We start from the raw sequence: 26,584 nt of genomic DNA, 5'->3' as shown, positions 1-26,584 counted from the left end.
ACTTGCACTGCATGCTTTCGAACTGCTAGGTTGGCAGGAGCAGGGACCGAGCAACGGGAGCTCACCTCATTGCAGGGATTCGAACCGCTGGCCTTCTGATCAGCAAGCCCTAGGCTCTGTGGTTTAACCCACAGCACCACACTACGCTATGTGCCCGCCTCTAAAGACCTAGACTTTGTTTGAAACAGAACACTGAACTAGATGGGCTTTGGGCTGATTCAGGAAGGCCATTTTTTTATTGCTATAGTCACCAGTCACTCTCAATTACCTGTGGGAAACACCTGCTCTGCTTCTTTATAAGCCCCAAACTTTGACTCTAGCATCAGTATTCTTCCATCTAATTTTGCTGTTTCACAAGCAGAGATCTGCGCTCACAGCAATATTCATAAAGCTGCATCATCCTATGCAAACAGCTCCACTGAACTCTTTCTAACCCCTGCATATATAGCATTACTCAGAGGTCTCTGTGCACCAACGGCCTGGTCACAAGACACTGGGGAGTGAGCAAAGACAGACAAGGGGAAAATTCAATTTGGAATTAATGAGAGGAAAAACAGAATCTCTAATGTTTAATTATACATTTTCATCTACTTCAAGAGAAGGATATGCATTTTGGTATTACCACTAGCAAAACCCCAACATCACCTCACATTTTCTTCAAGATTAATTCATTATTCTACACTTCTTAAAAACATTGCTAACGAAAGGTAGCTAATCAGTGATAAGGATTAAAATCCCACAAAGATTAGTTGGGCCTAAATCCATTTTTCATCCATCTGCCAACATTAACTGTGCTTAACTCCTCTTGGGACATTAAGAATATCAGGTTGAATATTTTTTTAAAAGATGACAAACTATTATAAAAAACACGTGCTAGGGAAGGATAACGGATATTTGGAAGTGCTATACAACAGGATGATGCACCATGGACCAAAACAGATTAGAACAAAAAAATTTAAGGATCCCTTTGTACAACAGTTTACTAAATATACAAAGGGAAATAATTTTAGAAAGAAATTAATTTTGAGGCTACTTTGGTTTACAGGCAGCCCCCTACTTAATACGTGTTCATAAAGACATCACTGAACCATCACTAAAAAGCAGAAAGGGGGTGGGGTGTTGTGCAGGGTTTTTCACTGGGTTTCAGTTATACACATAATTCCACAAATGGGGAGCCACTGCAGAAAATGCCCGTTCTTGTGTTGCCACACTACAAACCTCTCGTGGAGGAGGCACACAAAGAAAGGCCTCAGATGATGATCTCAGGGTCCAGGGTAGGCTCATATGGGGAGAGGTGGTCCTTGTGCAGTCCTAAGCCGTTTAAGGCTTTATAGGTCAAAATAAGCACTTTGAATTGTGCCTGGAAACTAATTGGCAGCCAGTGCAGTCGGACCAGGATCGGTGTAATATGCTCAAGCAGTCTTGTCCCAGTGAGCAACCTGGCTGCTGAATTCTTCACCAGCTGAAGTTTCTGAACCATCTTCAGAGGCAGCCCTATGTATAACACATTGCTGTAAAGATACTAGAACATAGAGAGGCTCTAGGCTGGCTCTGTCCAAGCTGATGGAAGGCACTCCATGCCACTGAGGCCACCTGAGCCTCAAGCGACAGCCAAGGATCCAAGCTGCATACCCAACTCCTTCATAGGCAGTGTAACCTCGTGAAGAACAGGCAGTCACCCGGTCTAAGGAACCATGCACTACCAATGCCTCAATCTTATCTGGATTGAGCTCGTTTGTTGGCTCTCATCCACTCTACTACCGAAGCAAGACAACAGTCCAACACAAGCACTGCCTCACCTGCAGATACAGAGAAATAGAATTGTGTGCCATCAGCATATTGCCGACAACATACTCCAAACCTCTGGATAACCCCTTTCAGTGGTTTCATGTAGATGTTAAACAGCATAGGGCACTGGATTTTAACCAGTGTGCTGAGGCACCCTGGGGTGGCTTGAGGAACATTCAGGGGAGCCTTGGGGGGCACCCTTTAATTAACTTGCACCCCATATCTTCCTGCATATTCTCTCTCTCTTTTTCTCCCTGAGGAACATTCGGGGAACTGGCAACTTTAACCTGCAGCCCATTATCTTCCCGAAATAAAACAGTGGCAAAAAAGTGAGGAAACACCAAAAAAAAAAAATTCTCCCCAGCTTCAGTAACTAACAGTTCCTTAGTTTTACACTTGAGAAATGTAAGAAAACAGCAAAGTAGCTCAATGGTGTGTGGTGTGTGTGTGTCCTATAAGGAGGGATTTAAACATAACCCTGAAAGTGAGGAGTGTCTTCTGTGTTTCTCTCTCCTTCTACCCTCAACATTCCTCCTCATTCTTCTTCTCTACCTCTCCCCGCAGGCAACCCACTCCTCCTTAACAGTCACCAAGCTTTATGGGGACAGGGAGATTGTTGCAGGAAAGAGCCATGTATGCATGTGTGTCCTGTGCTGTGTTTCTTGGTTTCCTTCCCCACAATAAGTAAATACTTCTGATCTTAATATTGTTTTGCGCTCTCCCCAACCCAATGTACACTCTAATTTCAGGAAAGGCAGGCTAGGGTTGCCACGTGGAGTGGGTCAGCTTGGCCCTGCAAAGCAGCGGCATTGCTTGTGTTCCCGCCGACACGTGCTCCCACTTACAGACGTGCCAAAAATGGTGCCAAAAAGAGGGAGGGCAGAATGGAAGGAAATCCCACTTATGTGTGTCCTGTAACAGAACCCCAGTGTAAGTGGCTGGTGGACTCAAAGGGAGCCATGGACTCAAAAAGGTTGAAAACCACTGACATAGGGGGTAAAATTGAACCTTGCCAGAACCCTACATTGAAAGCTTCATGGGGAACACCCCTTAAGCAACACCCATCCAGGTAGGATCCAAATGCTTTGGAACATTGTGATGCACCGTATGCCAGCTGAAGGAGTAACTCAGTATCAACTGGCAAGTATAAAAGCATTTGAGAATCTGCCTTGAAGTTGGACAGCATTCATATCTACAATTATGGTTTAACTTGTGCACAATGATCCAAACAAATGATATAAGAACCAAAAGGATACACAATAAAAAAAATGAATGCAAGACAGCACATGAAGATATTGCATTTTACTTAGGAAACTCAATTTTTATTACTTGCTGACTGGCATTAGAACGTGTTATAAAATTAAATTACATGAAGTCAGAAGTACTTGGCTAGAAATCCCATAAAACAGAAGCAAAGTTAAATGACTGCATGAAATTCTTAGAAGAACAATGTTATCAAGACGTTATTGAGATGAAAAAAGAAGCGGATAATCTCACAAAACAGCATTTTCCAAATGTTTGAGAAACCCTGGGATTCCCTAGTAAGATCAAATAATATGTCCCTGCAAAGGCAGGTTGCATGTCACTGTTAATCTTCAATATGGAGTATACTGGAAATGTTGGTCACATTGGAAGTCACAGAGAATGCAAATGGAGTAACACCGAGATTCAAAAAGGTTTGCAGGGGTCCAATGTGAATTGAGTATGTGTCCTACAACATTCCCCCAAATCTTCTGCTATAATGCAGAAGAGGGAGGCTGTGCCTTGGCAAGCAAGTCAATGAGAGTAACACTTGGAAGCTATACAATTTGAAGAACAATGTCAAAGATCCATATTCAATTAGAAATATGAGCCTTAATCGAGTTAAATTATTGGTTAATAGCTATATCTTTTGATTATTCTTGAATCATTAGAAATACACATTACTCACTAGTCTCATATTTATTACTTGCACCAAAACAAACAGCAAAAACTCTGGCAAACTTCAAATCTTTTAACCATGAATTAAGAGTTAAATAAAGTGTGCTACACAGCTCAAACAATGAAACAGTAATGCTTAAAGAAGAGACTGTATAAAAACTTCAAGGAAAATTTAGCAATCATTTATTGCATTCCAAAAATTACAATATTGATACAAGTGCATTATGATAAGCTTATTAGTTTTGAAATACATGTTATTTTCCTGTTCCCTATTTGTATAAAAGAATAAGTTTTATTATTAGCCTAATATATAGCTTTACTGAAATATTTATATTAAAAGAAAAAGAAGCCTAGTTCTCAAACAACAAATAAGGAAAACCTGTTTCTACCATGTACCACTTCAGCCTGTAGGAAGAGGTTACAGTAAATGTTCCTCTAGTCTATACAAAAGAACTCCCTGTGCAGGGAAAACACATGTGTCAGAGAGAAGATAGCTAGATGAAGGCCAAGATAGATATAGGAAAGACTACTGGCTATTATCTTCCATAACAACCCATATACAAATTGGCTAAATTGCAGACATCCAAAATAAGAGTTTAGAAGTCAAATGAGACAATGTTTTAAAGATTTAAATGCCTTTTTTTAAAGTTACTCACAGAGTTAGGATAGTTCAAATAGCAGATCTGGCAAGGCATGTCCTGTGCAGATGACCTTGTGCTCATCTGACGTGTTCGAGACTTTTTACTAGGATTAATTACATGACATTCTGCAAAGAGCTTCTCCAGGTTGCCATCAAAGTACCTGCATGAACAGAAAAGGGAAGTGAAGCCAAATGTTTAAAAACAACAAAATAAAACTGTTCTTCACTTGAGAATAGTAGTTAGAGATTGAGTAAGTAAGGAGGAGCTTTTCAGTCCTTATTTAAAATGGGGAGGGTGCCTATTCTTTCTCCACCACCTATGCCTCACCTTGCCATTTGTACTGGCCCTGTAAAACTGTGAAGATAAGGCAACTCAAATAGCCCTGCAATGTTTGCAGCTAGGAAAACACCAACAGTCAAAGGCTACAAAGTTCAGGACAGGCGCATCTAGGCTGCCTTGCTTCAAGAACTTCCTGCATCAAAGGAGTAGTTCAGGTCCATGCCCTTCCTAGTATATGTGCAGTGTTTTGGATCACCAACCTTAGATCTGTAGGTAGCCAAGACATTTTTAAAAACAACTATAAAACAGTTGTTGTTTGGATTGTCAAGATGGCAACTTATCAAAACATCTTCAAATTTAGCCTTTGGAGTGTAAATTAGGACTTGCGCAGACAGCAGGTCTGCTATGCAACAATTGCTCACAGGGGGGGGGGGAATCTTTCCGGTTTCTTCCGAAGTAACCTGTGAAAACTTTGGACAAATTCTTCCGTTTAGCAACTCTAGTTTCCAAAATACATAACATTGCTGCACTCTGTTATGCTGCCTAGGGCATACTTCATAATAAATTCATCCCCACCCAATTCCCAGTGCTGTCTTAGTGCACTTTTTAAAAACCTCGATTAACACAACAACAACAACAACAAACAACAACAAGAAGAAGCAAGCAAGTCCATCTACCTGTGCAGATTAATACCTCAAGAACCTTCTCTAACAAGCCATGCTTTCAATTCCTACAGCAATGTCCTGCCACTTCCAAGTTTCTGCAACAGATCTTCCTGCCTCTATTACGTTTAAACAGGAGTTGCATTAAGATAGGAGAAACTATGCTGCTTCAGCTAATGGTTTTAGTTCAAGTAGCAGACAAGATGCTTTGCAAGCAGAAGCTGCCAGGTTCAGTTCTCATCCTCTCCAAATTGCATTCAGAAAGACCCCATCTAAAGCCCTGGGAAACTGTTGTCAGTGAGTATAACTAAATGTTGAGCTAAATGGACCAATGGTCTCATTTGTTGTAAAGCAGCTTCCTATGGTTCTAATCCTTGCAATTTTTGCAGCTGCTGCTCTCACTGCTTAGAATAACCAACTGCCTGATCTTGAGCCATCCCACTGGAAATTTCAAAAGCAGCAGCCATCTTTATTTCTCGGTTGACATAATAAATGGGCAGTGTCTGAGTCAGGTCTGTGATAGCCTGGTATTTAAGGCCACTCAAAGAATGAATGGAAACCGTTGAATACTCTGGAGGAGAGGTGGGGGAGGAAAGAGCTTACCCAGTTGGGGCAGCTGTTGGAAACTTGCCCTCTCACAGGTCTTGCTAAACTCCTTACAGGAGAAAAACAAGAAGGAACTCTTAAATTATGCCAAGATGGGCATTTCCCATTATCTAACACAACTAACACAGTGTAACATAAAATATTAACAAGAGTGTTTCAGCACATTTTTGTACAGGCATCAGATTAATCTGTTGCTTAGAAGAGCGTGTTGATAGTAGAATGGCAGACATTTGCCACTTACCGTATTTTTCCATGTATAAGATGAGGTTTTCTGCTTTAAAAAAAATAGTAAAAAATTGGGGGTTGTCTTGTACACGGAACATGGGCATCTGGGGGAATTTTAAAATATTTAAGCATATGTCCAGGATTTTGGCTTCGCCAGGCCCTCCTGTTGCCATCCCCCCTTTCTCTCCCCCCCCCCCCCGGGCTACATGCTAGCGATTGGCTCACCTCCTGAAGCCCCCGCTGGCTTGACCACCGGATCGAGCGGCAGATCGAGCTGCCGCCGCTGAGAGCTGCCTCAGCTACCTCTCCTTGCCCTTCTTTCCTCTTTTTCCTCTTCCCCTCTCAAACTCCCACCTTGCCCCCAGCCCGCTCACCACCTTCCTCAGCCTAGTTTGCTTGTCGGCATGGCCCGACGCAGAGCGGCCGCTGCCTTCCTCCGGCTCTTCCTTGGCATCCTGCTTAGGAGCCTGCTTCCCCGCAGCAGCAGCTGCCACCGAGGGGAAGTGTGTGGTGCCCCAGTGGCTGCCTTTGCTTCTGCACAACGGTGCACTGCATGCACCTCTTGCTGGACACTTTGAGGGTGATCACCCCAAAAAAGATCAACAACTTGCCGCCGCCAATCACCCAGATTTTCACTTCTATTGTAGGGTTTTGTTTTCTTAATTTTGGGTTCAAAAAAATAGGGGTTGTCTTATACATGGGGGCGTCTTATACATGGAAAAATACGGTATTTATTTCAACGATCTGCATACCACCTAACACCACTGCTTATAAGTACAGTGGGTTTACAAACAATACAAAACATAAATTCAGTTAAAATTAACTAAGAAGTCAGAAAAGCTTAATCAAAATGCCTGAAGTTCAACAGGGCCAGGAGAAAGTTGCACAGAATTGGGCTGATACGGAACACACGGTTTCTAGTGGAAGGATGCAAGCCATGTGGCTATACCTCCAGTATCAGAAACAACATGTCTTGTGATTCTCAGCAGCTGGTATTAATTTTCTTCTTGTGGGCTTCATATATGCATCTGGCTGGACATGGTGAGATCAGAATGCTGCACTAGTGGGGTCTTGGGTCTAGTCAAATTTAACACGACTCGGAAGCTGTACGCCGGCTCCCTCGGCCAATAAAGCGAGATGAGCGCCGCAACCCCAGAGTTGTCCGCGACTGGACCTAATGGTCAGGGTCCAGTCAGGACCCTAATGGTCAGGGTCCTTTACCTTTAAGGACAAATATTGCTTTGCCATTGTATAACAAGTTTAAATTCCTAATCAATGCTGAATCAAGCAACCTAGCTATAATAAGCGGAAACTGATTCCTAGAATTACTATACAATATCATGTGTAATTGGAAATGAGACATGAGAAGAAGAAAAAAGTGGGAAATCCAAAGGATTTGGAATTAAAGATATTCTGGAAGCATACTTCTATCATTTCAGAGCAAGGGATTTTCCTAATAGTTTGCCCAAGAGGATTTCAAAGCCAAATAGCAGATTACATCAGTTTACACATGGAAGAGCATCCTTTAATAGATTCACAAGCATTACTGGAATGAAAAGCTATACCACAAATGGAATCTGTTCCTAAATAAACGTAATCAAGTTACCAGTAATATTCCTTGGGACACCTGGAATAAGTGCCAGACAACTAATGTATATTTTTCCTACTGGGTAGTGTTTGCTATGTCACCTGAAAGCTATGCTCTTTAAAACAAAGTAACAATGCATGCAAACAGCCAGTGTCATGCTTTATTCTTGGTGAAAACATGGACCACCAGTAGTTATGTGATTTTCTAGCATGAAAAAAAAGCTTAATGAATCCATTTACAACTTTTCGACTTACTAGCAATTTTTCTGAAGTGTAAGACACAATTACTCAACCTCATTTCCCTACTCAGTTGTCTGCTGTTCCAAACAAGAGAAAAATAGGCAGTTCAGATATGACTTTACCATTCTCTTAACTAAGGTTCCCATCTTAAACAAGCTGTCAAACCAAATGTTAATATGCAAGAAATATAAATTAGCCTTCTCTTTTACACCAACAGCTGGATCCAGCTTTTTCTAAATAGATTTAAACCACATTTCTCATTTACAATCTTTTCTTGGTGATTTAAATTCCTCTATCTTGAAAGCAGCTGGAGCACAATGAAGAAGGCCAGATTTTAACTTGGTTGAGGAATCAGCAAAGCACCAGGTTCTTCAAATTTATCTTTGCAACTATGAAGGGTAGATTGTTAATCTCAGACACTATGGTTGGGGATGAAAGTAGCTGCAGACTAGCAACTTCTGACAAGCCACAGACTCCCTACCGCCATCACTTTTTCCTCTTGTATCATATTTCTCATGCTACTCTTTGAGTGGGACTTTAAAAAGATTTTTTAGACAGTGTGTTGGACATTTAGTGCAACAACAATGAATGCCTGAAAGTGCCTGATGCCAAGGCGTACCATTTCCATGAGTCCAACTCTGAACTCCTCATGGGAGTTAGAGAAGGAACTCTTTTGATTTGAGAATATTTGGCTTCCTTGCAGTTGCTTAACCTCCACATTTCCATGTTGGCATAGTTCAAATACAACTTGCAAAAAAGAAACAAGATCTGCATTTCCTGAAAATAGCGTTTTATTATAGCAACACTCAAGCTACAAATTAAACGCAGCAAGACACAAGCCAGTTAGCTCTGCCCACATTATATGGTTGTTCAATATATGTCAACAGCAACGTAGCCTGACATTAATACAATGAGTATTGTCAGGTACAAGCAAGGGCGAGTGCCAGGATAACTAAAGATTTGAAAACTCTCTCCAGTTACCACCCAGGACCATGTTTACGCTTGCACTGAGGGTTATGAAACCCCAGGGAGAACACGTTGTAAAAGACGGGCATACTCAATATAAAAAGGCAGTACCCTGCATGTATCTCTTGGGAACAGGAGGCTTCTCCCTGACCCCACCCTTGTCCCCTCCACTCGGCCACCACAACCTTAAAACACAGCAAGTCTCGCATTCAGCCATCTGATTGCCTCTAACATAGGCAACTGGTGACTGTCTAGATAGAATGAAGCACTCAGGGTGGCTTGAACACCATTTTCTTCACTAAGAGAACTTGCTCTCTGAAAATCATTGTGAATGCTAATCTGCCGCCAAGTATAGATAACTGAAATACTAAACCTACCAGGTTACCAGAACACTTTCCAGAAGGAGAAAAGCAGTTTGCTTACCTTTCCATCAGCTTTTCTTTATCCCAGTTGAAATGACTAAGGAGTATCCTGGTGATAGTTGCTGGATTCTAGAAAAAGGGGGGGAAATGTCATGGTAGAAGTTAATGAGCAGCAAAACAGAGGCATGCCCATGAAGAACAGGAAGTTTAACATGCGTAGGCATCAAAGCTCCAATACACATTTACATCCCCCTTCCTCCAAGGAGCTCTGGGCCGTACAGTCGAGAAATATTTTGCACAGGGGTTCCATTGCCCCTGCACACATTGGCGGACATGATTTGACACGATGCTAAGCTCTGGAGGTAATCAGTGTCTCAGAGTCGCAACACAAGTGCAGTGTCACAAATGGGTGAACCTCTGTTTATGGTAGTGGTGGGAAAATTGTAGCCTTGCTAATATTGCTGGACTACAACTCCCATCATGCCTGACTGCCTGGCCATGCTGGCTGGGATGATGGGAGCCCCACAATAGGGAGAGGGTCACAGGTTAGCCACCCTGGCAAGTAAAAACAAGTTTTAAAGTTACATTAAAAAAACACAAACACCTTGCTTTTGATTTCAGTGTGCCTATGTTTCCTGTTTTCCTAAAAGAAATCTTAAGTAATGAAGGGTTTTAGAAAAACCAAGCTCTTAAAGATGAAGACAACTGCAGATCCTTCACTGTCCCCAGACTTCTCTGCAGCTGATTTCCTCCACCATATTTTGCTAGCTACACCTAAAAACAACACAACTTGCCAGTGTTCAAAAATCAGATATATACTCTAATCGCCAAATGGCACCTTAAACCTAGGTTACAGTCTCCACAATGGAATGTCTAGGTGCCATCCCTGCCCTCCTGGTGGAATTTGTTGTAGTTAGCATCATCATAATTTCTACACTGCTTTATATTTTAAAGAACAAATCTCAAAGCAGTTTACAACACATTAAAACATCAAATAAAACAACCCAGAATAAAACAAATTCAGGCTTCAAAGAAAATATTTCAGATCCTTCTCGAAGTGACATTTTCCTTTCCCCAGTTGCCAATCTGGCATCCAATGATCTCCATGTCATCACAATTGGACCCACACTAGTTGCAAAATGCGCCTAGTGCCTTTCTAACACTACAACTTACACTTACACCCTGGTGCCTTTCTAACACTACAACTTACACTCAGCAACAGGGATCTGTTAAGCGAGAGGACTTCATAAGGCGAGGAAGACTTACAAACAGGAAGTTCCTTAGAACTGTAGGTTGCCAGGCCCCAAGCACTACTGCTGCTAGAAGGTAAGGTTTGGGGAGGGAGAGTGACACACGGCAGGGAGCCTTGAAAATGGCATTTGTTTCTTTATGCGCCCAGCTGAAATACAAATGGTAGTTTGACTCATGTCATAAAAGCTTATTTTATTTCTAAACCCTACTCCATCCCAGTTGCAAAGCTAAGCAACATCACTGGTTCTAGCACCCATGGACAGAAATGGCTCCAACAAGACATTACTTTACACAATGACCAATATTCTAATTATCCAGCACTACTTCAGACTCATAGCACATACTACCTCAAGTACCCCAAGTATCAAAGGCCAGACATGTGGGATTTTTTTTAGTAAGCTGCTATCTGGAACAAGAGTTACACTACCCAATTCTGAGTGTTGCGATTTTGACAGCAATTTTTAAGATGACAATATAAAGTCATTCAATATGTCACCTGCCAAATTCATAACCTATTTCTAAAGTTTCTAACCGTTGCCAAAAGCCTACAGTAACAATTTGTTACTTCAGAAGACTAGTGCTATTATAATGAATGTGCAGCACTACAAATATAAACCAAATCACGAAATCTGCCACTATATGTCACAGCCAGGGTAGGTGGGTAGGAAACTTGTGGCACACATGCACACACAGCCTGATATTATTGGACTCCAACTCCCATCAGCCCCCAAAGCATAATCAATGATCAGGGATGAATTGATGGGAGTTGCAGATTTCTCAACATAGCATTTAAATATCAAGTTGCTTTGATCGCTTCATTTCTATTACAGTACTATGCTACAGTTGTAAGAGATTATGGGTTTGCTACCTCAGAGGAAACTGTCAATCCTAGGACCCTGTAGAATTTGTATCCACACAAATAACCTACTAGAATGCAACAGTTTCACTGAAGAGCAACTTTGTTATGCTTGTTTATAATAGAAATACCTTCAACATTCTCTTAGACCCAGAAACCACCTTTAATCCCAACACACAACACAGGATCCACACTGGGAGGAACGGATATGCAAAAAAAAAAAAAAAATCCTCAGATTTTAGATTGAGATATAATCCATTTATGAGTCCCACAGCACCAGTTGAAGACCAATATCTAACTGATCTCCAATTGCAAGAAAGTCAAGAGTATGCCCACAGCGCAAAACACATTTGAAGTTGCAACTCAACTAGCATGGATTATTTTAAAAAGCATCTAATGGGAGTTCCCACATCACCTTCATTCATACCCTACTCTTTAACTACTAACGTAACACTGGAGACCTATACAGTGAGACGAGGGAGGGGGATATGTGTCCCGCCAGACAGTGTTGGGTTCCAACTTCCATCTGTCTGCCAGTACAGTGGTGCCCCGCAAGACGGAAAACTCGCTAGACGGAAAACTCGCTAGACGAAAGAGTTGTCCGTTTTGGAGGTGCTTCGCAAAACGAATCTCCTATGGGCTTGCTTCGCAAGACGAAAATGTCTTGCGAGTTCCTGCGGGGTTTTTTCCCTTTCCCCCCTTTTTCTAAACCGCTAAGCCGCTTATCAGCTGATCCGATAAGCCGATAAGCCGCTAAAAGCCGCTAATAGCGCTAATCCGTCAATGGGCTTGCTTCGCAAGACGAAAAAACCGCTAGACGAAGAGAATCACAGAACGGATTCTTTTCATCTTGCGAGGCACCACTGTATGGCCAGTGCTCAGAGGGGAAGGTAGCTGTAGTCCTACAAATTGCTGACTACCCTGGGCTTGTTACAAAACTCTTGCCCACAGTATCTGGAGGGGGGAGGGGGGAAATAACAACTTTAGGTCCAAGCTCTGTAGACATACCTCGGGTTACAGACGCTTCAGGTTGTGTGTTTTTTTGGGTTGCAGACCGCCAAAACCCGGAAGTACCGGAACAGGTTACTTCTGGGTTTTGGCGGTCACGCGTGCACAGAAGCACTAAATCACGCTTTGCAAAGAAGCCCCAAATTGCAACCCGCGCGTGCGCAGAGCGCCACTGCAGATTGCAAACGTGCATCCTGCACAGATCACGTTCGCAACCCAAGCATCCACTGTAATTACCTAGCCGCACTAATGCAAGCAAGATTTTGTCGGTTTTTGGTATGAATTCTAAACGTTAATTAAAAAGTACTTAATCATGAATTGTGTTCGTGGCTACACACCCTAGGGTTGTTCAATACAAGGGAAATGGAAGAAACTTGGAAGGCAAGGAGAGAGCAGGAGAGAAACTGAATAGATATTCAGCAATATTAACCTGTCTACAGGATAAGACTAGCAAAAATTCAGTATAATTTGGGGAAGGAGCCTCCTTGCAACCCAAGCACTGGATAGGCACAGTGGTCAATGTGGAAAGACTTCAGGAGTGCTCAACTCTTGGCTCTCCCTATGGCACGTCATAGTTCAAATGTAAAAAAGCACTGCCCAGTCAATTCATTCATTTGTTTTGAATGCATGTACACACACAACATTTTAGTTAATGAAGAAGCATTTCATTCAGCATTTCTAAAACACAACTCAAAATTACCAAAACATTCCGGCCTACCGTTCCATGTCAAACAGTTCCTGGCTAAATTTAAAAATCATTTCTACCTAATTAGACACACGCTTGACTCACAAAATTTCAGATGGCATCAGCTCTCTTACAGGCCAAGGCTTAAGGTAGGGGCTCCACTTCTGTACATGTACCACTTCTACTGGCTTCATTACATGCTTAGCCAGCAAGTGTCTCCTACCCTTTCCCACTGAAATCCTGAGAAACCGTTCAACTGCACAAAACTCGTCACCTGAAAGTGCATGGTATCAAGTAGCAAATGATGAAGCTTAAAATGGAAGCTAGTTTTGGTACTTAGAAGCCCGGACTCATCATTTCTCACATTACTGTTCCACTTTTCTCCAGGAAGCTCAGGGTGGTATACATCAATGGGCTTGTCACATTTTATGCACTGGCTGCCCCAATGTCACTCAGTGAGTTTTGCGGCTTGTGGGTATTCAAACTAGAGCTCCTTGAATCTAAGCTCAAAAAACTAACCAGGATTTCACACTAGCTCTCAATGAAGGGAAAGACACTAGCACCAGAAAACTAATGAAAGGGAAAAGGTGGTTTCTTCAATCCGCTCCAGTGAAAAGCTTTACACTAGAAATTTGAGACAATGGGTTTACAATCTCCTATGCTTGGTTTTATTGTATAATGATGTACAACCCACCATATTACTGCAAAATTACTTTACCTGTATCCACTTCAGGAACTGACAGTGCAAAGTGGGAAGCCCTAGAAATTATTATTGCTTCAGAAAAGAGCAGCCCAGTTATTAAATTTCTACCTTTACTCATGAATGAACTATGGGCTTCCATATGGTTCCACCCAAAGCTTCATTCTACCAGAAAAGTAGGGTATTCTTTCAGAGGGGAGGTGAGTTTTGGCAATCTGTTTCGGAAGAAGGAAGAGAGTGGGAGGATGAACTATTGCTTTTAAGAAAAGTGTTGCATTTCGTTGCATGCTAACCTGACATGGTGTACAGTACGTGTCCACATATCTAATTCTCTATTTTTGCATTTAAAATAAATGTGAACAGTGAATGGAAAAAGGTCACACCTCTGTTTGCATATATTTTAGTGACACGCTTTACATCTGTGTCATTTCATACAAAACAGAGTATCCTGGCATATTAAAATTTGCCCAAGTGAAAGCCATCATGTAGGAAGGGTCTCTTAAGATATATGGCAAAGGAAAATGTGAGTGAAAAGGAAACACATTTGAAAAAGTGGAAAAGAGATATCGAGGATATTAATGTCTTGTGTTAGGCATTTGCAAGTATATTTTGAAGGAGACAGCAAAAACACTGTGGTGGCCAGATATTTGAGTTTCATGCTAAAATTTCAGACATTTTTCAAAAACTAAGTTTCTAAACAGTTAGATGTCCTTAAGGGAAGGGCTGTAGTCCAATGGTAGAGAACATGTTTGCATGCAGAGGTTCCCAGGTTCAATCTCTGGCATATTGAAAACTGAGAAAGACTGGTGTTAGTACAGGCAATAGTAACTACATGGTGGTCCAGGAGTCTGACTTGTATAAGGTGATTTTCCTATGTTAAATATTCAATATGGAACAATCCACAGCAGCACAATATGCATTTGATTAAACAGTACTGCTAAAAGGATTAATTAATACATTATTCCGGGAAAAACTAGCTTTTACCAGGGCTTGTTGCCTTTTTTATTTTTATTTTTTTAAAGCTTTTCGTATCCTAGTAAAGGCCATGCCAAGTCTCTTGGGCATTTTCTGCAAATGCCAAATTTACATAGTACCCATGTGTAAGTGCACCTACACTTACTGTGGTGGTGTAACGTGTCCTCACAGATTTGACAGATGTTAAATGCCCATACAATACAACTGAATAATTTGGACAGCACTGTAATCAAGATTTTATAGGAATAGATTAGTATCAAGTGGTCACTAAGTGCAACATGCCACCCTTTTAAGAGGGAGTCTTCTCAATTGGGTTTATGTTATACAATTTTCACTGCTGAAAGTCTACTGAATTTCTACCAAAAAAAATCTAGAGGAAAGTCAGAATAAATATCACAGGTATTCTCAAAACACAGCAATATGATCTGTTGGCCCCCAAGAGTTATTCAGGTTACGCATGTTTTAAAAAATATTTGCAGCCTAAAAAAACCCCACATAACTCAAGCCAGCTTATTCTAAACCCTCGGAGAGCAACATGTTACGTAACACCCCCTTTCTACTTAGGTCTGGGCTAGGGTGATTACATGTGTGCTCTTGTTGCCCAAAGACTGCTAGTGGCAAAATAAACAGCTGTCCTATTCCAGTAGGCAACCCTCCTGAAGTTAAAAATATATCAAGGATCTGCAAGTCACTTAAGCATTGAAAGTGACAGCTTTAAGTAATGGTCTTCATTTCTGGAATGGCTGCCACAATTAGCACAGAGCTGAAATATCAGCAATATTTCAAACAAATCTATTTTACAGCCACAGAGGCTCAGAAACATTTCAAAATACTCCAAGTATGAAATTACTTTGCCAGGTTTCAAACAGAGACTATAAAAGCCTCACATTTCTTCAGTACCAATGGTTTCACTGTGCATCATTTTAAATGACAGGCAGCCTGTACATCGATGATAATATATGAAGTTTTGCAAACAAAATTAATGCTAGATGCAATTACAGAGCTGGAGATTGCTCCGCTATTATATTATAATCCTTCCCTTTCTCTGAAGAGCTCAGAGCAGAATACACCCCCCTCTCTTTATCCTCAAAGCCATCCTGTGAGGTAGATTCAGCTGAGACCAGCTCAAGGCTCCTCAGGAGGCTTTGTGGCCAAGCAGGAATTTAAGGCAGGGTCTCTCCAACAAATCTAGCTACAGTACTACATTACACGAGCACAGTCCACCAAACCCAGAATCAAAAGGCTTGTTTTTCCTACCACTGTCACAAGTGGTAGCTATTCATCTGCTTTCGAAAAACAGAGAAGTAAAAGAGCCAAATTCTGGTTGGCCAATGAGGGCCTGCAGTGGTGCTATTTCCACAACTGCCTCCATTAGCCAATGGCAAAAAGAATATAAACCAGGCTTCCTCAACCTCAGTCCTCCAGATGTTTTTTTGGCCTACAACTCCCATGATCCCTAGCTAGCAGGACCAGTGGTCAGGGATGATGGGGATTGTAGTCTCAAAGCATCTAGAGGGCAGAGGTTGAGGAAGCCTGATATAAACCTTTCTATTTATTGTTAATATTAAAGAGTTGCTTCTCTGTTAAAAGCACTTATTTTTGCTTTTTGATTTTGATGTATTGTGTTTTGTTTTTTTCTTTTTGACTTTGGTTTTTACTGATTTGTATTGTTTAATTGTTACTTTTATCTACTTTTTTCTTTCCTTTTTTTCTCTTGGTTTTTCCTTCTTATTTCTTTGTAACCTTAAAATTTTCAATAAATATCATTTTTAAAAAACAAAGCACTGCTACAATAAAATCAACAAATGCATGAAAATAGAATGTCAAAGCTTGCTTACAAGCCAATGGCAAGTGATCCCAAAACATCCCTGGGCATCTTTTCCGTGCTATACTATTATCATCATCACTACAGTGGTGCCTCGCAAGACGAAAAGAATCCATTCTGTGATTCTCTTCGTCTAGCGGTTTTTTCGTCTTGCGAAGCAAGCCCATTGACGGATTAGCGGATTAGCGCCTTTTAGCGGCTTATCTGCTGATCGGATCAGCTGATAAGCGGCTTAGCTGCTTAGAAAAAGGGGGGAAGGGGGGGGAAACCAGCAGGAACTCGCAAGACATTGTCGTCTTGTGAAGCAAGCCCATAGGAAATTCGTTTTACGAAGCACCTCCAAAACGGAAAACTCTTTCGTCTTGCGAGGCATTCGTCTTGCGGGGCACCACTGTACTAGGGAGTCCTTTCTAACATTCAACCTAAATTTCTTTATTAAAATTTTGTGCTATTGCTTCTTACCTTAGAAACAAAAAGCATTACACCTGATCATGATCCTTCAATAAAACAATTTCACATATATGAACACTTGCCAATCCACTCTTATTCTTCAAACTCATGTGCTTTCACGTTGGGTAAAGGCATTGCCCAACTTTTAAACCAATTCAATTTTCCTCCAATTCTTCAAACTCATGTCCTTTCACGCTGGGTAAAGGCAATGCCCAACTTTTAAACCAATTCAATTTTCCTCCAATTCTGCTTCCATCAACAACCACTAGGGCAGTGTGGCCACATCCAACAAGCTTCATCTTCCAGTATGACACACCCGTAAGTATTTTTGGACCACTCCCTGGAAATCCAAATAAATTTGGAGTCCAAGGAACAATGAAATTTGAGCTCAATTTCAGTCCAATCCATTTTCAAGAGCTTACCAAAGGTAAGAATTAGAACTAAAATAATTTATAACACATATCCAATTTGTGTTATCCCCCCGCTTGTACAGAAAAGGATATAGATTCAGAATTTTATAGACCTGTAGGGGAAGGGAGTTTTCACAATTGCTGGGGAGACACAAAGAACACCTCTACGTTCTGTTCCTTGGAATTGGAATCAAGAGTCATTTCCCATCAGATGTAAATCAACAAGATTAGCCGATGTCATCAATAGCACCACAGGCACACAGAAAGGTGAAAACAGGTTGAAGCAGGAAAATTAAGGGCTGTTGACAACAGGAATAGTAAAATAGTAAATTTGGCACTGATCATTTTTATTTTTCTCTTGTTTTGATCTTGAGGTGAGAAGTGGGATGATATAACTTTAGGCTTTTCTTTCATATCATGGGTGCATATGCGGCTTTTTGTATGGTGCAGCTTTTCATTTGGTCCATTCTTCGCACTTTTCAGCCTTTGTTGATCTTAAAGTGAACAGTATTCCTCAAAGTATGCATATGAATCACATGGTGGTTTAAGCAACAAGACTAGTAAGCTTCCTGTCAAGGAAGCTGGATGACTTTGCTGCAGCTGAACTCTCTAGTTGTTTTTAAAGATGTTTTGAAAAAAGACTTACAAAGAAGCTTTTTAAATATGTTGAGAACCACCTGAGGAAATGTTACCAGCTAAAGAAATATTACACTATTTGGGGCTTTTTAACTGGGGAAAAGGTGAATAATGAGACACAACAGAGTTGTATGAAATAATGGATGGTGCAAGCAAAGTGCACAGATAGGTTTGCCTCCCTCTCTCGTAACACTAGAACCTGAGGCACTCCATCCAATGAAGCTGCATGTTGGAAGATTCAGGACAGGGGAAAAAGGAAGTATTCATTCACACACAGCATAAATTATGGAATTTGTCCCCTCAAAAAGCAGTGATGGCCACCAGTTTGGACAGTCTTTAAAAGAGGAGTAGACAAATTCAAGGAGCATGGGGCTGTCAGGGACTCCTAACCATGTGGTTATATGCTCTAACTCGACTGTTGGAGGCCATATGCTTCTGAATACCAGCTGCTGGGCATTCTAAGTGGGACCAGCACCGCTGCACTCCTCAAGTCCTGCGTTCAGTCTTGTTGTGAACCGCCCTGAGACCTCCGGGTATAGGGCGGTGTATAAATTGTAATAATAATAATGATGATGGTGATGTAAGAGACATCAGGTTGTCAACTGTGAAAACAAGTTATAAATTGTAGTAATAATAATGATGATGATGATGTAAGACACATCAGGTTGTCAACTGTGAGAACAAATTGCTGGACATGACTGGTTTTTGGCTTGATCCAGCAGTACATGGGCTGAGTGCATGCTGGGGGTGACATCAATGAATGTTCCTCCATATCAAATAAAAATTCCTTCCCCATAGAAAAATAGGAGTCAGGGCCCTTTCTGATATAGCATGCTGTGTGTAGGATCACAAGAACATCATTTTGCACTCAGGTGTGGTACATCCAGATAGGCTAACTACTGGTTAAGCTGTATGTGAGAACTAGGCCTCACATTTATCTTTTTTCTGAGCTAATTACGATTTTACCTTCATGCTGACTTTCCTTGGGTCTTAAGAATCATATTTATCACATGATGTAATAACAGTTCCAAAGCATGCTAGCGTGTCATAACCCAGAGGTTTTCAATCTTTTTGGGTCGACAACTCCCTTGACTAACTACAGTGGTACCTCTACTTACGAATGTGATCCGTTTCGGGGTGCCGCTTGCAGCCTGAAAAGTCCGTAAGTAGAGTGTCGCTACTGCGCGTGCGCTTCTGCACATGTGCAAAGTGCGCAGATCGCTTCTGCGCATGCGTAAAAACCTGGAAGTATACATTTTCGGGTTTGCCGTGTTCGCAACCCGAAAATCCGCAACATGAAGCAAACGCAACCAGAGGGATGACTGTACGTTCTTTCTGCAGCACTCCTGTGGGGATCAGGAGCCCAGTTATGTCACCCCCTACCTGCAGAGCCGGTAGCTCCTCACACTCCCTTAAGGAGTGTTCCCTCAGCCTCCTCTCCTTTCTCCATGGGAGTCCTCTGGGCAGCCACTGTTGCTGCCCCTGGTCTCTGAGCTGCCCCCCTGCCCCAAAGAGAGGTGCCTCCTCACACTGTTCCACAGGAACCTGGAAAGTAACCACTGGGCAGCCCCAGAAGCACCATTCGCTTGGGGAGCTAGTAGCCAGGGCTGCTGCATCAAACAGCTGCACAAACCTTTGGGAGGCAGAGATGCAAGAGGGCATCAGGGGAGGAAGGGAAGGCGAGCGAGAAGGTCAGAGGCACCCATGACCATAATTCAAGGCACCCCAGGGTGCCATGGCACACTGGTTGAAAACCACTGCCATAACCCATTGGTTCCAGATACAACATGAGAAGATAGCTAAACACATGGATTCTGTTACTTCAATTTGTGGCACAAGCCCACTGGACAAGAATGGAGTCTAAAGTGAGAGAAGAGGGTGAAGGAAATTTGGGGGAGAAGAGAAATCAGAAAAGAAACAAGCAGCAGTGTTGTTACTGAGGCCATGGGTAGCTGTGTCTTCCTAGCAGCTGACCTCAGGACAAAAGGAACAAAATATTCCTCAAGCCAGGGGCCACAAATACAGTTTCCTCACAAGTAAGGAGGCAGAGAACACAACAGAATCTGGACTCTGTTTGCAGGGCTGCCCATAAAAGGGAGAAAACAAGGAGATGTTGGTGAAGCAGCAGCTCCAGAACTGTTCTTGGACCAAGTCTGGGTGTTTGTCAATCCCCTCCCTTCTGGAGTAAGCCAGAGCATGTGTCCAACAGGTATCTGTGTGAGTTCTCACTAATGCAAACACGTATCTATGTGCAAAAACTCCTATCCTACTACACATATTGAGGCATAACACTCAAAAACTTAAGAAGTTTCAATAGTATTCTCTTCTTCCATGCAAAGTCCCATATGGAAAAAGTGAAGAAAAACAATCCAATAAGAATGAACAGAGAAACAGTACTAGCTACTTTATAGGGAAGTATTGCAAGCAAGTTGCAAGCCTGAATGTCAACATAACAATTTTATACAACATCACTAGTCCCAAAGTAAAAGCAAAATAGATCAAATCTTTCTATTAGAAGAGCTTGTGTGCATTTCTTATCACTAGGCAAGAAGCTATTCAGAAGCCTACTTATATTCATTCATTTGAGTTGTCTTTAAAAAATTGAATTTATTTCTTCATGGTCATGGGGATATGCTTAGTTACTTTAGACTGTAGCAGCTTGTAGTTCCATCTCTCGTATCAAAAATATACCTGATTATTGTCAGAATATTATTTGTCAGAATCAAAATGTGTTAATTTTATTATTTTACAATGTACCAAGTAGCATTTTATGTGGTAACTGGTAAGTCATTTAATGCATTTAATGTTCAGCTTCTCCTCTCTTCTCTAACCCTCTGCTCAAAGCCTAAGGGAAATAATGTTTAATGGCTTCAATTTTCAAGGAATGTTAGGTCTGTGCACTTAACCTTTAAAATACAAGCAATCAACAATTAGGAAAGGATTAGTTTTCACTTGCGTAAGAACAAATACCAACACATGCATTTACCTCTGTCTGACACTAGCTTGGTATTCTGTATTCTGGTATGTTTTCCAAAAACTAAAATATCTTGCATTAAGTGGACTCAAGCACTTCAGATTCAGAAACACATGTAGTAATGCAATAGTGTTCTGATAATTTCCAAAGCCCATTTCAGGACTTTTCAATAAATAACTCACATTTGAGAACCATGGTGCCTGGATAAGAATTCAGCAAAATAACTAATGATAACTTAGCATTCTGCATGCTTGCAAAAGTAGTATGTAAACATGAACATGTGGTGTTATATAAGTTAGCTGAACTGCTCCCTCCTGCTCATTATAGACTTTTGATGCAGATTTTAAGACTGAGTAAGTAACCCCACCTCATTCCATCATTACAGAGTGGTAAGTCATTCCTGTGTCTGTCACACACACAAAACCAACAACCCAGAAGGCATTCATTCTAAAGTTTCTGTTTGCTGGGTAATATATTGAAGACAACTTCAATATATCATAAGGTAGAAGTGGTTAAGCAAGTAAAAAGCATGTACTAGCTCAGCCTCACAAAAACTGAAGACCTGAGGAGCAAGAGCTGGGAAGCTGATCATATAACCCAACAGCAGCAGGCTGGGACTGGAGATCCAGTTGACCAAGCACATTTGCTCCCTGAATAAAACTCCAATCTTATGTTTGACCTTGAAGTGTCAGACACAAATATACCAAGATACACACTTCTTACATATCGCACACTACAGATTAAGAAGAGATAAGCTTAAGATCAGGGTCTACTTGAACAGAATTGAAGCAGGAGCAATGCATCCACACCCACTGTTGCTCACTCTGCAATAACAACCACCCAACCCTTGCAATTTGAAATCAAACTGCAGCCATTTTTCATCTTGCCTAAAAAAAAATCACCAAAGGACTAAACCTTAAGGCTGAAGGTTCCCCAAAAGCAAGAGTTTCACTACTAATGTGAAGTAGCCAACATGACTTCAAATGACAAAAGTACACAAACTGTGCTACAAGTTACTTCACAAGTATTTTCCTACTTGCTGTGAAGTCAGAATCTATTGCAGCCCTCCCTGTTATGCAAAGCTTTGTTGTATTTAAAGTGCAAACTGTCAGGCTGCAAACAGGGTGGGTAAGAAGAACAGATAATGACACAGCAGCTGCAATCTACAGGGCAAAGTACACTACCTCTCACATTCTTCTCACCACATCAGTGAAGGCCCTTAAAAAAGTTTGGATTCAGTTTGCTTTCAGTTTAACTCTATAGATTTAGGGCTGGAAGCTGAGAGTTTTACGCCCAATATAAAACTGACATGCAGGTCTTCTGTTGGAAATAGGAGAGCAATCTCTGGCCACAATGACCCCCTCTAGGACCCCAAATAGGTTCATGGTTACCCCTTCTCAATGCTTTTTTCCTTTAAAAAAATGCTTAGGAGTACTCTCATTTTCCTACTCATACTGAAATACTGCCCTTCAATGAGGCCAAACTTAGATTAATAAAATGTTTAGGGGTATGCGTACCCCTGCATCCTCCCCAGGAAAAAAAGCACTGCCCCTTCTCTTTAGTCATGTTTAGGGCCAAATCACTGTGATATCTAAATGTAGAAGAATGGCAGTAAGAGCCTCTCTGCATCATCTGAATGCATTTTCCAATCCTAGCTTCTCTCCTGTCTCATCACAAAATAAATGTTAGAATGCTGCCCCCCTCTCCTACTGCTTTTTCCACCTGACAGATATACCAGTACTACATCTCTTTTCCACTCAAAGGACAGGAGGGAGATTTTGATTTGGCAAAGTATTTCCTAGAAAATGGTTACAACACACACATGCAGTAAAACAAAGGTCCCATCTGCACTATACATGTAAGGTACTCTTTAAGGTATATCATGTTAAAGAGTAATGGATTCACACAAAGAATGCTGGGAAATGTCATTTGTTAAAGTGCTGAGAAGTTGTTGGGAGACCAACATTCACCTCACAGAGCTACCTGGGAAGAGGGACTGACTTGCGAGAACTGAAGCTCTGTGAGGGGAATACTGTGCTGTGGAATAACAACACTCAGCACTCTTAACAAAAGACACTTCCTAGGATTCTTAGGGGAAGTGATGAACCTCTAAAGTGATACTGCTTTAAATGTATGGTACAGATGGGGCCAAAATCAGTCTGGGCACCATGCAACTTATCTTCTATGTTATATCCAAGTTCGGCAACCATGTGAACACCATGCAAAGTAAGGGTGCCTGTACTTTTATCATCAAAGTAACTTGCTCTCCTAGTTGATCCAAACAAAGGAGCTGCTTAAGGAAGAAGTTTTCAAAGAGTTTTATGTAAGCCACTGATTGCCTACCCCCTGCTATGGCAACTAACCTGTGAGACAAGGGAGGACAATTATTCCTACCAACCAGAAGTAACATGGTTGCCAAACAAGAAAAGCAACTTGAACCAAACAAAATTAGAATCAAAACTTCCATAGCTTAACACCTTCTTTAGTACCTAAGACAGAGTGCTCCTGAATCATGTTAATCTGTCATTAACTTTCCTGAATAAGTCAAATGATATTTTGCAGGAATCAATGACTTTTCAGCAAGATCAGTATGTGTAGGGGAGCACTTATGTTTTATTCTGGTATATTATCTAAAGGCAAACCATTAAATATGGTTGTAAGCTCATGATGGTGAAGATGCTAACAGAATACTGCCTGCTTGCCTACCTTAATAGTTATTATCTGTGTAAGGGGGCGGGGTCACACACCCTAGGCAATTGTATGTCATCTTGAGGACTGAAAGGCACAGTAAAATACTCAGATAAAAGCATGAGATTTTCCTAGTTCTACCAGAAGAACCAGCAATCTTCAAGATAGCAACATGTAAGGATGCCTAATATGAATGATTGGTTAGAACGAAAAAGATTTAATCACCATCTAGCTTCATCACCATTATTAGGAATAAAATTGTTCACAAAAATCAATACACAATTTATTTTGCACGAAGTGGAATTTTAACACACACCACCCTAAAATATTATAACGGCATCTCCATGTCCCCAAACTCATATTTTACTGTAGCCAAAAAGCATTATGTCAGACAGATGAGACCCCTTGGCATTTGGAAGGCTCATCCCCCTTCTAGCAGACCTGGCAACTATTCAGCACAAACCCACTGAAATTAATGTACTGAAGCTAGTTGTGTCCATCAATTTCAATGGAACTACTTGAAGTATGATTAACCCTAGTTCTGATAAAGTTCTAGTATCTACCTTCAAAAAGTGATACATGAACGAGTGTTTCTAAACATGTGGGTGCAGACTAAAGAAGACACCATACAGCTCACAAGGCCACAACACTACCTAAAAACTCCAGACCCACACCACTCCACACACACACATTCTTGAGCCCTGCCTTTTATTGCTTTTATTTTGTTGCTTTTATTTTGCAATACTGAAAAGCTGAACAGCACAATCCAGAAGGCACACTCTATAAAGGATTGTTGGGGCTCAATTCTTGGGCCTGGGTGCAATCCCTAAGTTCACAGTCCAGAAGCTTTTTAAAAGATGGCTAGGGATCATAGGGGTACAACCTTCTGGACAATGGTTTCCTGGCTGACTACAGGCTACAGTTCTTTAAAAAGTCTAAGATAACTGCGTTAACATCGATTATTTCTGATGATAATAGGGATGGCATATACACATTTAAAGTCCACAGAGAATTGTCACAGGCTATGCATACACATGCATTTCATGGCTATTAGTCACCCTCCACTGCTTACAAGAAAGAGTGTGTGTGTATATATCTGCCTCTCTTTCTTCCAACTGGGAACAATGCTTTAGGCATCAGGGAACTCCAGCTCGTATAAGCGTAGGCTATTTTGTTTGTTGGTTTAAAGTTCCACAAAGCCGCTGTTTCTAACGCAGCAAGGCCCATTCGGCTGCCACGCCGGGTTCACTGAAAACCCTGAGCGCACACACACTAACACAGCCGGCAACACCCGCTTGAGCACATTCCCCCTTCCTTCCCCCCATCGCAACAAGACAACGGCACCCCGAGCCATTGCTCCTCATTCATCCTGCTCCCCCCTCCGCATCGCCCCTGCCAAGAGGCAGAAATAAGAGCTTAGAGAGGGAGGACGGGGGAGGAAAAGCAAGGGCCTCCCAAGCAGCTCGCTTGCTGGGCGAAGCGCTTGTGCGAAGGCGTGGCTGGAGCAGGCCGCGGCCGATCCCCCTGGCCCTCCACGGCCCGCATTCCTGCACGAGCAGCGCCCACCCCTTCCCTCTCCCCCGCCTCCTCCCCCCGAGCTTCCTCCAGCCGCGGCTGCTCCGCTCCTCTCCTCCTCCGCCACCCGCCGCGTGCAAGCCAAGCCGGGGGCCCCCTCGAGCCGGCCGGGCCCCGCGCGCGCACCTGGATGACCTCGTTGACCTCTCGGATGCACTCCACCATGTGCTGCAGGATCTGCTCGGCCGTCAGGACCTCGTAGCGGTAATCCTCCTCCTGCTCGTGGCCCAGCCCTCCGCCGGGGCCCGGCCCGCCCAGGCCGCTGCTGCCCAGGCCTCCGCCGCTCCCGCCGCCGGGGCCCAGGCCTCCCGTCTCGCCGCACAGCAGCCCGTCGCGCTCGCCGCCCACGCCCAGCCCGGGCTCCACCAGCTCCACCTCGCCCAGGTCCAGGTTGTCGTCGTCGGGCTCGTCCTCGTCGTCGGGCTCGTCCTCATCCTCCTCGGCGCCGCTGTCCTCGCTGCACTCCTCGTCCTCGTCGAACTCGTAGTTGTAGCCTTCGTCCGAGTCCATGGCGGCGGCTGAGGCGGCGGCGGCTGGAGCGGCGGGGAGAGACGGCGCGGAGCGGGGCCGGCCCCAGCGGGCCGCCGGGGGGACGGGCGGACTCGAAGTCTCCGGCCTGGCCGCCTCCCTTCGGCGGACCGATAACAAACACCCGCCGCTGCTGCCTCTGCCCGCTGCTGCTTCTCCTCACAGGCGCCGCTGAGCCAACAAAGGGACGCGTCCGGCCCGCTCCGTCACCTCGACGCACGCACGCACGCAGCCAGCGGCGGGCCGCAACCCCGCGTCGCCTGACGTCGCCGGCGTAGCGGGCCGGGCCAGAAAGAGCGGGGTGGGGAAGAGCGGCGACAAGCCCCGCCCCTCTTTTCTCCCCCCCCTTTTTTTTTTAAGGCCGGCGCGCTGACGCTTTTCTGAGGAGAGAAGAGGCTGGTGGTGACGGCCATATTGAGTGTGGCCGCGCGCGTGAACAATAAAAGGGAGTCTCCAGTGCGGCGGCCATTTTCTGAGCGGGAGAGGTTTCCTTCCTCGCTTTGCTCGCCTTCAGAAAGGGAGTGGTTGGGCGCCTCCATCTTGGGTGTGGCAAAAGGGGTTTGGGGGCAAGTAGCGCGCGGTTTGTGGCAAGAGTTTGCTAGAGAAGAATAACAATTAATTTCTCTTACCCCGCGCATCCGACTAGGTTGCCCCAGCTTCTTTGGGCGGCTTCCAACAAAATACGGCATCAAACAGTGCAAGCTTCCCCAAACAGGGCTGCCTTCAGACATTGGCGAAAAATTGTGT

At 42.9% G+C, this 26,584-nt stretch overlaps 1 protein-coding gene across 1 annotated transcript in view; it reads right to left on the bottom strand.

Annotated features, from left to right (window-relative positions):
* The window catches only part of ARIH1 (ariadne RBR E3 ubiquitin protein ligase 1), a 51,736-nt gene extending 25,687 nt beyond the window's left edge, over positions 1–26,049 (bottom strand). Inside the window, exons 1-3 of the mRNA XM_081169213.1 lie at positions 25,436–26,049; positions 9,338–9,405; positions 4,365–4,509 (exon numbers count right to left, since the gene is read on the bottom strand). Of these exons, the coding sequence (XP_081025339.1) occupies positions 4,365–4,509; positions 9,338–9,405; positions 25,436–25,819 (597 nt within the window). The 5' untranslated portion in view covers positions 25,820–26,049. The remainder of the gene's footprint in view (positions 1–4,364; positions 4,510–9,337; positions 9,406–25,435) is intronic.
* Positions 26,050–26,584: the final 535 nt, after the last annotated feature.

The sequence above is a fragment of the Podarcis bocagei genome, assembly GCF_964188305.1.
Source record: "Podarcis bocagei genome assembly, chromosome: 14".
Lineage (NCBI taxonomy): Eukaryota > Metazoa > Chordata > Lepidosauria > Squamata > Lacertidae > Podarcis > Podarcis bocagei.
This window is presented reverse-complemented; position numbering and strand designations above follow the sequence as displayed.